This window comes from Uloborus diversus, chromosome 9, assembly GCF_026930045.1.
Source record: "Uloborus diversus isolate 005 chromosome 9, Udiv.v.3.1, whole genome shotgun sequence".
Taxonomy (NCBI): domain Eukaryota; kingdom Metazoa; phylum Arthropoda; class Arachnida; order Araneae; family Uloboridae; genus Uloborus; species Uloborus diversus.
The window spans coordinates 24,983,737-24,997,489 of record NC_072739.1 but is presented as its reverse complement, the minus strand read 5'-3'; the positions used below and the strand labels follow the sequence as shown (position 1 = coordinate 24,997,489).

At 33.9% G+C, this 13,753-nt stretch overlaps 1 protein-coding gene and 1 pseudogene across 1 annotated transcript in view; one reads left to right on the top strand and one right to left on the bottom strand.

The window, feature by feature from the left end:
- The first annotated feature begins 463 nt into the window (after window positions 1-463).
- On the top strand, window positions 464-5,701 carry LOC129229811 (uncharacterized; annotated as a pseudogene).
- Window positions 5,702-6,939: 1,238 nt separating this feature from the next.
- The window catches only part of LOC129229385 (ruvB-like 2), a 75,160-nt gene continuing 68,346 nt past the window's right edge, over window positions 6,940-13,753 (bottom strand). The window contains exons 10-11 of the mRNA XM_054863681.1: window positions 10,844-10,955; window positions 6,940-7,031 (exon numbers count right to left, since the gene is read on the bottom strand). Coding sequence (XP_054719656.1) covers window positions 7,000-7,031; window positions 10,844-10,955 — 144 coding nt within the window. The 3' untranslated portion in view covers window positions 6,940-6,999. The remainder of the gene's footprint in view (window positions 7,032-10,843; window positions 10,956-13,753) is intronic.

The following is a 13,753-nucleotide window of genomic DNA, read 5'->3' as shown; positions in this document are numbered from 1 at the left end:
CAAGAAGCACATGTTTTACGAATGGATTCAAAAACTAATCAGAAGTTGAGGAGTAATAAATTAACAGATGAAATGGAATCAAAAGTAAAGCAAATTTTTTTATTAGAGATGATGTTAGTCATATGTGTCCAACAGGGCCGGATTTGGAAGTGTGGAGGCCCCTCATCAGGGTTCGAAAAGATCAAATTTTCGGAGATATCCGATACTTTGATGTTTATCCAAATATTTTGATATATATGTATATATCCAATATTTTTGAACCGTGAAAACTAGGATATTTTGTAAAAATTTTATTGTGGGTGGGCCCCTTTGTTGTGGTGGCCCCGGGGCTGTAGCCCCACCTGCCCTCCCCTAAATCCGGCCCTGTGCCCGGGTAAAAAAGAAGTAACATGCATAAAAACACTAACAGGAAGGTTTAAATACATCTTAAAGCATTACTTAGTGTTGAGCAATATAGAAGCACATGGAGCAGTTCTTAAGTGAAAATCCCGAGTTAAACATTGGTAAGAGCAGGTTTCACGAACTTCGTCCTAAATATGTTTTCTCAGCAGAGAAAAAGACCAAGAAGTTTGTATGTGTATATACCATGAGAATATAGAAATGATTCTTTCGGGGATAGCAGTATTCTCTCAAAAAATGCAGAAACAATTGCTAAGTGTTTGTGGTTTTGATGAGAACCATATTAGCTGCATAGTTAGAACTTACTGCATGTGTGTGGTTTAGAACAGTACCTAAATGACAAAATACCAACAAAAAAGTTAGATACACTGTCAAACATTATCAATGGTCGCAGAATGAATTCAACTTTGCAGTTAAAAGAGAAATAGTTACAGATTTGGGAAGTGCTAAAGAAGAAATTGGAGCTCAATTACATCCATTTACAAGGCACACTTACAATGTTTTAAAACAGCATTTTGAATGTGATATTCTATGTAAATGTGAGGAATTCTATGTGAATGTCAGGAAATCTTCCAAGTAATGAAGGTATATTGCATATAGATTTTGCTAAAAATTATGCTATAAAGCATGATCGGGAGATACCGAGCTCTCACTGGGTATCTAAAAGTGTAACAATCTATACATGCATTACATATTTTAAGGATCAAAATAACTCTTTAAGTCATCAGTCTTATGCTATTATCTTAGATGATTTATCCCATAGTAAGGATTCAGTAAAATTTTTAATGAAGAAAATTTGTCACAATTGAAAAAGAAAAGCCAAAAAAAAAAGGTAAATACTGGTCAGATGGTACCACCAGTCAATTTAAAAACTGATTTATGTTTGCTAATTTCTTTAATCATAATAAAGAACTTAATATTGAGGTCGACCGGTCATTTTTCACTTTAATCATAATAAAGAACTTAATATTGAGGTCAACCGGTCATTTTTCAAAACAGCACATGGAATAGGTGCTGTTGACGGCATAGGAGGTTCTGTAAAAAATAAAGTTTGGAGAGCTGTACACGAGGGAGAAGAAGTCATAATTGACGCTAAATCTTTTTATGATATGGCTTGTAAAATTTGCGAGCGTACAATAGAGATAATTTTCATTAGCAAAGAAACCATTGAGGGAGAGGTACTAAAGTTAAAATAATTGTTCAGTTTAAGCAACTCCCTACCTAATACAAGATTGTTACATTTGTTTGAACAATAACTTCTAGCTCAGTAGAATATTCCTTAAATGGAGTCAATGCAAACAACGTGACGGGTAATCTGAAGGACTTGTTTACCTTCAGAAGCATTCATTTTCCAAGCACTAAAAGTGACATTATGCTGTTATGAATTCCTTTTTAAAGGTCCAAGTGGGAAAACATTGTGCTGCTGTTGGATGCAGCAATTCAATTTCCTCTTAAAGATTCTATTCTTTTAAAAGCTTGGGAAAATCAAGGCTTAGATTTGTACCGAATGAAAATTCTAGATTCTGAATGGTCCACTTTGAGACAGATTGTTTTGAATTTCAACCTTTCACAAACATGTGACAACTAAAAAAGGCATCTATTCCGACGATATACAGGGTGATTCTGAATTCATCATCAATATTTGGTGGGGAGGTAGGGAATAGGAAAAGAACACTATTTCACATAGGAAAGCATGGGCACAAACGAACGCATGACGGTGTAGAGGGCGGTGTGTGTCCGCATCTCCCATGAACGCGCATAGTTGTCTGCCGTGTGCAGCCAGTCGTCATTCGACAAGGTGACTTCGCAGAAGTAACATGAACCGGTACACGTTTCAAGAACTTGCAGATATGCATCTAACTTACGGTGCCGCAGGAGAAAGCTGTCTTAGAGCTAGGCAAATGTATGCAGAGCGCTACCCCAACCGGCGCGTGCCACAGCATCAAATGTTTTCACGTGTGCATCGACAACTGTGCGAAACTGGATCATTTGCTGGTATTAATGTTGATCGAGGCAGGCGCCGATCAACACGGACAGTTTCAGTCGAGGAAGCTGTCCTACAGTCTATCGAAGAACAGCCAAGTTCTAGCACACGAGGTATTGCTCGCCAGTTTGGAGTTTCACAATCGTCAGTGTGGCGGATACTACACGAGGAACGTTTACATCCTTTTCATTTGCACACAGTGCAGTTACTGGAAGCAGAGGACTATCCCAAGCGTGTTACTTTTTGTCAGTGGTTCATGCAGAGAACAGCCGTTGATCCCAATTTCCCAACGTATGTTCTTTTCACAGATGAAGCGTCCTTCACTCGTGAAGGTGTCTTCAACACACACAATTCGCATGTGTGGGCTAATCAGAATCCACACGGTACGAGAGTTCGAGCTGCGCAACAACGCTTTGCCGTCAATGTGTGGACTGGGATCGTCGGCGACTGTTTGCTGGGACCGTATTTACTACCATCCCGTTTAGATTGCGCAAACTACCTCATATTTCTTCAGACTGTGTTACCGGGTCTTATGAACGAGGTTCCTGCTGTTATTCTCCGGCGAATGTGGTTCCAGCATGACGGCGCTCCAGCACATTTCGCAAATGATGTGCGTTGTTACCTGACCAGAAAATTTGGAGCTCAATGGATTGGTCGCGGTGGACCGGTTTGTTGGCCACCACGGTCACCGGATTTATCTCCAATAGACTTCTTTGTATGGATGCCATGAAAACCATGGTGTACGAGACCCCTGTTGCCAGTGATATGGACCTTGTAGCACGCATATCGGTTGCCGCCGCAAACATCCGGGAAACGCCAGGCATATTCCAGAAAGTTCGGTTGTCCATGTAACGTCGTTGTGAGGCATGTAATCTAGCAAATGGTCAGAATTTCGAGCACCTCTTGTAAGTCTGTACAAAAGATGCACAAATAAATGTTTTTTCTCTTACCACTTTCTTGTTATGTTTTCTTTCCATTATTTAACCGGATTCATATTGCCCTACTACATGACGTCTGCGCCCATGCTTTCCTATGTGAAATAGTGTTCTTTTCCTATTCCCTACCTCCCCACCAAATATTGATGATGAATTCAGAATCACCCTGTATACATATTTTTGTAAATTTATCTCTGTAGCTCTTCTTGTTTTTAATTATTTTTCAAAAAAAGTGTCACATAAAAATACAGAGCAATGTACTATTCTATGCTAGGGAAAAAAAACTCTTTGCAGGCTCCAATGGACAGGTTCGTAGACATTATGAGATGCCTACATTTTACGTCAAAACAGATGCAAAGAAACTTGACAAAATTAGTCCCGTCTTAGAAAAACTGATAGAAAATTTAAGAACTCTTTTTGTTCCAGAAAGAGAAGTATCTGTAGATGAAAGTCTTTTTCCTTGGAAAGGAAGACTTGGTTTTCGCCAATATATCACCTCTAAACAAGCTCGGTATCGTATTAAAATGAACAAACTCTGTGACTCTAAATCTGGATATATCTGGAATTGCCTTGTTTATACAGGCAAGAACAATGAGCTTGCGAAATCAGGTGCTTTGTATGGAGAATGTGTTAAGAAAACTCTATTGGCCGATTTACAAGGAAAGAGCTACAACCTATACATTGACAGGTTTTTTTCTCCTGAGCTGGCCACTCATCTTCTGCAGGAAAAAAATGAATGTTTGTGGAATGATGCAGAAAAACAGAAAAGGTATGCCAAAGGACTTACCCAGTCATTTTCAGCACAATTGTACTGCATTTCGAAAAGAACATCAATGTGTTTGGATTCTAAGACAGAAAGAAAGATGTTCTCATGTTATCTCAAGATTTCACGGAAACGAACAAATTAATACCGGAAAGAAAAAGCTGAAAAACAGGAGAGGAAATAAGAACACATTGTGTAGTGGACTACAGTAAATATATGGGTGGTATTGATACTGGAGGCTCTGTCAAGCATCACTACCCGGTTTTCAGAAAAACAGAAAAATGGTACAAAAAATTATTTTTTGATTTTTTGGACATTGCGCTATTAAATGCAAATATTTTATTTGGTAAACAAAAAGGCATGAAAAGTTCAGTTTTGAAATTAAGAAGAAAAGTTGTTCATCAAATGGTCGAAAGATATAATGATGTAAGACCAGTTAGAGCACAAATTGCATCACATGTCGGCAATCCTTTACGACTCTCTTGGTGCCATTTTCCAAGTTTATATATCGACAGTAACAGTAAAAAGTCAAGACGACAATGTGTAGTGAGCAAAAAAAGTTTTTTGAAAGAAAAGAAATGCAAGATACCATACTACCAACGCAAAACATGCAATGTAAGGTTGGTCCCGAGCAATGTTTTGAAATGTATCATAATCTACAAAAATTTTAAACATTATTTAGTTTCATACACTTAAGCATTTTATATTGATTTTATAATAATTTATCTTCATTTTGAATACCAGTTTGCCATGCTAAGAAATCTTTTTTGTCTTTTATATATACATATATAACATTTTAAAATGAACACATTTTCCTTCAAATTCGTAATTGCTTTTCAATGTATCTCTAAAATTTTAATGCAGTATATGTGGATGCTCTCAATAACAATTCACTGAAAATTTCAGCAAATTTAAACAAAGTAAAGATTTTATATGAAATTAGGCTTAGTGGGGAAAATCTCTCGGCGTATACCTTCCAAGCATGCAGGCCGAGGGAAAAGTTTCATATCTCCTTCACCGGTCCTAAAAGGGTTAAGGAGAAAAAATTCTCCCAGATTTTGAAAAAATTTTACTTCAACATTGTAGTTCACTTGTTTCCGCACTTCAACTTTTACTTCTGCATTTACAATTTAAAAAAAATTAATTTCTTTAGTAGGATTTTTAAACCAAATTGTCGAAACAATTTTTTTAATACAACACAATGCCTTTTTTGTTGGTATCCACACATACAGGTGGCCAGAAACACTTTTTCACATCCCCATAACCTTGAGAATTTTTTTCTCCGCAATTTAAAATATCCATCATACTGAAATTAATTAAATATAGTGGTTGATCAACAATTGAATAACTTGAATCAGCCATTAAGAAAAAAAACACGTTGAAATCAGCATTCATGATCATTGAAGAAAGAAAGATAAACAAGCTCATCACATGATTTTTACCAGTAGCGATCTCTAGTGGTAAAATGATTTCATTCATTCTCCATTTTCAAGTTTTAAAAAAATACATCAAGCCACATTACTTACCAAAACACAAACAAAGTATGAACGCAACCTTAAATCACCTCAGGTGGCTTCTTCAGGCTCCAATCCCAAAATTTCTTTGGAAGAAGGACAATGAATAGCTGTACTTTTGATAAACATTGCTGGCTAGACCAAATAGTTTCAGCAAATAACGAAACCATGACTATCAAGCATCATTTTAAGCCAGTTACAGAAAACAAGTTTAAGTATTTAGAAGCGCCACAATATGAAACAATTTCAGTAAACGCATTTTTGTCTACTTTACCCAGTGATCCTTTACCTGATCATTCTGCACATTTGAGAACTGAAATTTTGGCTAATTCTTTATTCGACACCAAAATTATCCTGCAAGCTTGAGTTGTAAAAGTCCCAAGGACAGATTTCCCATATAAACCCTGCTATTGCCTTAACCAAAAACTACAAACAGGTGTTTCAAGCTTACAAGAAATCCATTTTTCAATGCAAAAAAGAGGTGAGCTTACAGATAGAAATACATCTGACAAAAGCAATGAAGAGGAACTATTCACTAGTTAAATAAATAAAAATTAACCAAAAAACTACTTAGAAAAATAGAAACCAATAAGAATATCGAACAAAATAGGAGCAGAAGTTTTTTCACAGAAATAATGCAAAACAAGAGCAAAAGTTGGAATAACTTATGTTCTCAACATAGTTTGCATCCTTCTTGGTTGTTTGCAAAAAAAAAAACTGCTTAAACTTTATGGTTCTGTCCCATGTGCTTACTCTTCCCACGGTTACTATGGAATTGGCAAACATCCAGTAAAGACGAGTTGTTAAACTTGGAACAACTGCCGAAAGGATGCCATGGAAATAAATAATCCTCCTCCCATCGCATACTTGCATTGAATAAGGGAGAAAAGTAAATATTTGATGTGCGTGTTTAACTTCTTTCATGCGACTGTGTTTGTGGGAGGAGATGTGTTCATTTCGGCCTGTAAACAGGATGGTCGGAATTCTTTCGATCTCATCAGTGTTCTGACAGGATATGAATAAGCTGACATTTTTTTGCACGGAAAAAAGGGTTCTTCGTTACTCTAAACCTAAGTAACATTTTTACACAGGGGTTTTTATTTACTAGATATAGATGGCATTAATTTTATCAAACTGTAAAACTGTCAATTTTTTTTTAAATGAACTGCATTCTACATAGAATATCCGGTATCCATTTTGCAATGATTTTATAGATTTCAAATATTTAGATTACATTGGCATAATTTTTACTAAATAATAATTCAATATAAATAAAGTTAAATTCATTTATAACTACAGAAAATAGTAATAGAAGATTACTTCACAAAATACATCTTTGAAAAACTGTTTTGAAATTGTTTATTTAAAATCTATTTGAAATTACATTTACAGGAACAATAACATTTAAGACGTATCCATCGTCGCCTTTTCTTTACCTGAAAGAAAAGTCAAAAAAAAAATTAATTTATACTGCATGAAGCTGAAAAAATTTATTTAGCATATACACAAAATAACTACTCTTGATTTCGTTACCAATAGTCCCAGTTTTTTCTTATCACCCTCCTTCCCCTCTAAAGATTGACTGAGATCCATTCTCCCCCCCCCCCTTTATAAAGAGCATCAATATTAGAGAAAATATTAATACAATAGAAACTTTTTATTCTGGACCCCGGGTATATATATATATATATATATCCACGAATCTGAATGCTGCCCAGATGAAACATATAAATTGTAAATCAAGTAAAGTTGCTCAACGAGAGCGTTTGAAGCAAATAGTTTTAAAATTTGACTAATTAGCAAGATATTCATAGTATATAGAAGAATCTTTGTCTTGTTCATAGACAAAATAAAGAAATAGACCTTTTCTGCGTAATGCCATATGTTTTTATGAAAGTTCAAGTTTAAAGCATATTTTATTTCATGAGACAGAAGAAAAGCCCAACAGATATACCCGAATGAACGATATATCAAGGAGCGATATAACGAGGGGCTACTGTAGTATACTGCTGTGTGCAGGTAAACGGCAGTATCTGCTGAAATGATTTTTCGAGATATCTGAAGAAATGTGAAGTGGATTTAATACTAACAATAGGGAAACGTTAAAATTAGACATTTTTAGCGGAAACCAAATAAGTGAGCTTGTACATTAAAGCTAACGTACAATAGATGACAAAAATTTTTAAAAAAAAGTTATAAGGAAAAATTGGCAGTTACTGCCTTTTATCTGCACATGGCAGTATAGTACTGTAGTGTATTAAACGTTAATTGACATATTTTCAACTGCAATACTGTTTATATTCTAAGGTTACTATTAATTAATTAACATTTTACACTGCAAAGCATTTCTCTTTTTTCTGTAATATTTATGATCCAATTTATTTATGTAGCTATTGTTATGTACAGGATATGTGAAGAGCCTAATATATTCTATAATCTGAACAATTTGATAGTCTGGACTCCCCTTTCCCACTGTCCTAAGCAGTGCAGATTAAAAAGGTTCTACAGTACCTATAGTGCATTCAGCCAAAGGCAATATTGGGAAAAAACAAAGCAACACGACACTTGGTGATATCGCTATCGTATCTTTAAGAGAAAATTTTCAGTAACTACATTTATTAATTTTAACGAAAGACTTTTTACAAAAATAGGCACTCCGTAGTTCCATAGGTAAAGCAAAACTGTGATACAATAAATCGCAACACCAGTGAACTATAACTCAACCTTTATCAAATTCAAAAGTACTGGTAAGCATTGTCTTTCATACATGAGATATTTTTGAGAAATATGTGAAGTTTATCCAAAGCAATGATGGAAGAAATCATATTAACATTGTTGATAAAGTTCTAGATTAGCAGTTGCCAGTCGCCAATTGGCGACAATTTCATTGAAAATGGCTAACAAAAATCAAGTCCTAGTCGCAAAAGGGGTGATCATGTTTTGGTTTACTTGAAAAAAAGCAATATCGCTCTACAAAACTACCCTTCCAATCCCATCTTAGCTATTTATTTTACAAAGACAAATTTTCTGACTAAAAGCCCATTAATGTTCTGACCTAAATTTGTATTTTATTTAAAAATATGCAAAACATTATTTTTCATTGGATGTTTATATCTTTATGTTAAAAAATAAATTCATAAAAATTTTGTTGTTTTTGTGGAATGTAGAGTATTATAATCGAATCACTAAATTCGACATTAATATTAAGAACAGCAAATGAGTTATTCACCTTTTACGCTTTGGACTTACTTTATAAAAAATGGCTTTCAAAAGTGCAAAAGCAGCTACCATTTTTTGCAACTTTGTTCACCAGTGGTTACTAGGGCTGGGTGATATACCGATATATCATCATATATCGATATATAACTATTACCACAGTAACAATATTTAGATTTCTATCTGTCCGATATATCAGTTGAAACGGAAATATGGGACATAATTACGGAGAAATTGAAATACTGACTCAAAAATACATAACTTTTTATAGTTCTGTATGATGGATGAGTGCTTGTACTTTCAAGAAATTGACTGCATTCTTCAATCAGCTATTTTATTTTTAATTATAGTACAAGGGAAAATTAACAGGGCCGCCGAAAGTCAAGGTGGACCCATTGTCAGATTGGTCTCCAGATCCCATCCCTCTAAAAAGTTTTCCAGAGAGGGGCCCCTTCTAAGGATCGCCCCCCTAGTTTCTGACAAAACTGATATGGCCTCTTGTGGGCCCTGAAAAGTGAATGCGTGATGGTAAAAAAGCATCTTAATGCAACAAATAAAAATTAACCAGTGGAGATATCAACACGGTTCATAATTCTAATTAAACGTAAACAATTGACATTACGCTGAATAAAAGGTTTGCGAAATATACTGAACAGAAATGTTTGTATTAAAAAAGAAATGAAAAACGAAAAAACCTAATGATAAACCAGCTCAATCATTTTCCATCCGAGCTGTCGTATCACTAAAAGGAGCTCAACTCATAGCTGAATGCAAATAGATTTATCTTCAGCTGAATGGAAATAGCTTTATCTTCGATAATAAGAGGGAAAATTTTTATTCCGTTCATAACACGATGCACAATCTGAACTGGTAATCCAATTTTAAAGCCTTATCGCCGGCAACCCTGACATCACCGTTAATGCGCTGACATAGTGTTTTTCGTGAAATTTGTACGCATTAACGTTAATGCGATGACATAGTGTTGTTTGTGAAAGTTGTACGCATTAATGAAGATAGAATTGAGTTCTACCATGCACAGGGATGGGTTCTTTGTGAAAGTTCTACGCATTTTCGGAAGAGTAACAAGTACCATGATTGAAAAAGCTGAGCTTGTCGATTGATGACATTTATCAGATGGTTTACCAAGATTCTGTAAGACCGTCGGATGAAGATAAAAAGTACAATATTTAAGCATTTTTTTTATTTACTAATGTAACATAAATGAATAATATACATAATTTGTGCATTTTAAAAAAATATGAACAATTTCATTGAAATAAAAAAATGTCTTAAAATTTATTTAAAAACGCCAAAAAAAGAAATTTACTGCATTTTTTGATAATATTCAGAGTTTTAAAAATAAATAATTTTTTTAATTTTAATTTTTTCCCCTTGAAAATATATAAGTTACATATCAAATTGCAGTGCATTTATAGCTGCATTCTTTAACGATTTATTATTAGTATTTTACTTAATCTTACTCAACTAAAAAGTAAAAAGTCTTAAAGCAAAAGCTATTAAATGACTAAAAACAAACTATTGAAAACATCAATACGAAATATAGTTCAAAGTACATTCAAATTATTAAGACTGCTCAAATTGCAAGATTTAAACAAAATATTGAATTTAACATTTAAAACTTTTTCGTTGCAAAGCACTTTTGTCATGCATTGAGTTATACCATTGAGTACGCCCTCCCCTCCCAGGAAAGTTTTGAATTAGAGAAATAATATATTTGGAAATGCTTTTTGTTGTTTTTCGATCCTTTGCACCCCCCCCCCCTCCAAGAATATATCGATATATCGAAAATATCGATATTTGGAGAGCGATATATTGCAGTATTAAAATTCTGATATCGCCCAGTCCTGGTGGCTACCATTCAGAAATCCTAGTCTAGAGCTTTAATTATTAAACTCCTGCATTTAATTTCTCTTCCCTCTTACACATAATTTACCAGAAGGTAGTATTGGTGTTTATTTCCTTAACCTTCTTTTTAACGATTTTACTAAATTAGAAAATTATTACTACATACCTTCATTGAACATGTATTCATCTTCAGACTCCATTAAATATCGGCTTGACCGAATTTCATCAAAAAATAGAGAATACACCCTTCTCACATCCTCAATGCTTACTTCAGTTGCCTGCAGGACAAAATGGATAAATGTAATAATTGTAAGCAACAAAATTATATTAACTCTAGTAAAACCGGGATAAATGGGCAAATATTGGGAGAGCTGGTAGGTCTATATACACGCAAATTAATTTATTGAAACATTAAACAAAAGAATAAAAGCTAAAATCATGCTTAATATAAAATCAAAATGAATTTCTGATCAAGCTTAATAAGCATTGATAACGTTGAATTTTTGCAGGGAGCTTTCAAACCAAGGAGTACATATGTCAGAAGAATTTTTACATACAATTTTACATTTCTTTTTTCACAAAATTTCAAAACTAAAAGTATTTTCTCAAAAATTTAAGAAATCCAGAAGAGGGGAGAAATGCTCAAAATCTAGAAAATTAGTAGAAAAACCAGTATAGTTGGAAAGTATGCACTGCCTTTAAAAAATGAAAGTAAAGGAATAAAACCAAACAAGTGAAACAAAAGCTCTAGAGAAGAAGTTAAGATTGTTTGTTTTTTTTTAAAGAAAATGTTCCTTTGAAAAAAAAATTAATTTGAATTTTGACATCTTGAAATCAAATTATGATTTTCGCAATCACGAGTGTGTGTGTTTGTGTGTAGGGGGTATGTGTATGTGTGTAGGCATGTGTGTTTGTGTCTGTGTGCAGGCATAAATGTGTGGGTACTTGTGTATATGAATGTGTGTGGGGGGGGAAGTGTATGGGGTAGGCATTGTGTCTGTGTGCAGGCATGAATGTGTGGGTAGTTGTGTGTATGTGTTTGTGCGTGTATGTGTAGGTGTCTGTACGTATGCGTGTGTGATGTGTTTGTGTGTGTAGTTGTGTATGTATGCGCATGTGTTTAGGATATGGATGCAACCTGGAGACGACTTTCGCTATAGGAGCAGCATCGTGAGGAACCGGTCGACGGTGATGCTGCAGAGGGTGCTGGTGGGAAAATAAAATGATAGCACATCAAAACAGTCAAATGAGAACAGTAAGCAATCGTGATTGCTCAAAAACATAATGGGAACAAATACACAAGCATGTCACTTGGCTGATGAGGTTGAAATATCAAAGGACATAAATGTGCTTATTCAAGCACATGAAGTAAGGAAAACATTAACTTAAAAGAATAGTTACTTGGAAGTTGAAGTGTTCATTAAAAATTTAAATTTGTACGCATGAGCTCCCCCCTCCCCCTCATAATAGTAATCAAATTTTTTGACATTCATGCATGTGTGGAAAGAAAGTGTTCAAAATATAATGCAATATTTGACTTAAATGCAATGACCATTTGTTATAGTTAAAGAAGATATTATGTATTAAAACGTAAATTTTTAAAAAATATATAAATTAAAAAGAAAAAAAAACAAGTTTTAAAGTCCAAGTGCCCAAATTCAATCAATTTATTTTTCTTGAATCTATGATTTTTTTAAAAATGTTAAAACATCATGTAAAACTTACATGCAAAAACCATTATATTTTTTTTTTTTTTTGCACTAGAATATTACAAATTTAATAACATTCCTTTCACCTATAAATGGAACTAAAATTAGTTATCTTGGTAGTGTTATGATATTCCTTACATAACTCTACTATTTGTCACATAAAGAAGTTTTTATGTAGAAGAGTTATTGACAATTTTTTTGGGTAAAATATTTTTAAACAGAACATTTCGGAGAAAAATATTATCAAATACTCATTAATTAAAACTTATTAATACTTATATTTCTGTATTAAGAAATATTACAGTAAATATGAATTGATTAGATTACACCCCTTTAGCTTTAGCATACTTTTGGACAGTTTAAGACACTTTCAGACAGTGTTGCCAGACGGTCAAATCCAGATTTCCCCAATTCCCTTCCAACTTTTCCCCAAAAAGCGATGTTTTCTATGAAAATTCCCCAAATTCAAAAATTATTTTTCCACTAATGTTTTCATAAAATGAATCGACTTCCTCTAATATTTTCATCTCTTGAAAAAAAAAGAATTCCCCCAAATAGCTAAATTTCCTTACAAAATTCCCCAACTTTTTTTTTTTAACATTTTTGCTTTTTTTTTTTTTTTTTTTTGTCTTTATCTTTATCTTTCTTTACTAATAATAAAGCTGAAAGTCTCTCTGTCTGGATCTCTCTATGTCTGTCAAAATCTCTGTGACGCGCATAGTGCCTAGACCGTTCGGCCGATTTTCATGAAATTTGCCAAAGAATTAATTTGTAGCATGGGGGTGTGCACCTTTAAGCGATTTTTCGAAAATTCGATTTTGTTTCTTTTCTATTCCAATTTTAACAACATTTTTCCGAGCAAAATTATGATAAAATGGACGAGTAAATTACCAAGTTATCACAGCGTGGAACCGTAACGTGGACAAGTCAATTGACGAGACATTCATCACGCATTATTTGTAAGTATACAGGGGAAACAAAAGACCTTTTAATTTTCTACTACGGGCAAAGCCTTGCAGGTGCCACTAGTCATAAATACAAGCGCCTGACCGAAAGACAAGAAACAACCAAATATTTTTTTTTTCTACTTGCATTGACTACTCTGCTTCTGTATGTACATTTAAAAACTATGATTTTCGTATACATTTATCCAAGAACGTTCTTCATCACTTATTTTTAACTAATTCACATATCAAAACTAGTTACTCATGCAGAACATTAATGCGAATTCCGTAGCATAATATTCCACATAATGCGAAATGCGAATTCCATTAAGTTGAGCAAAGCTAAACCAACGCTGTTTGATACAAACAACTTCTTGACGCGAATTTAAATACGAAAAAAAAATATTTTTCCCCCGAGGTTTT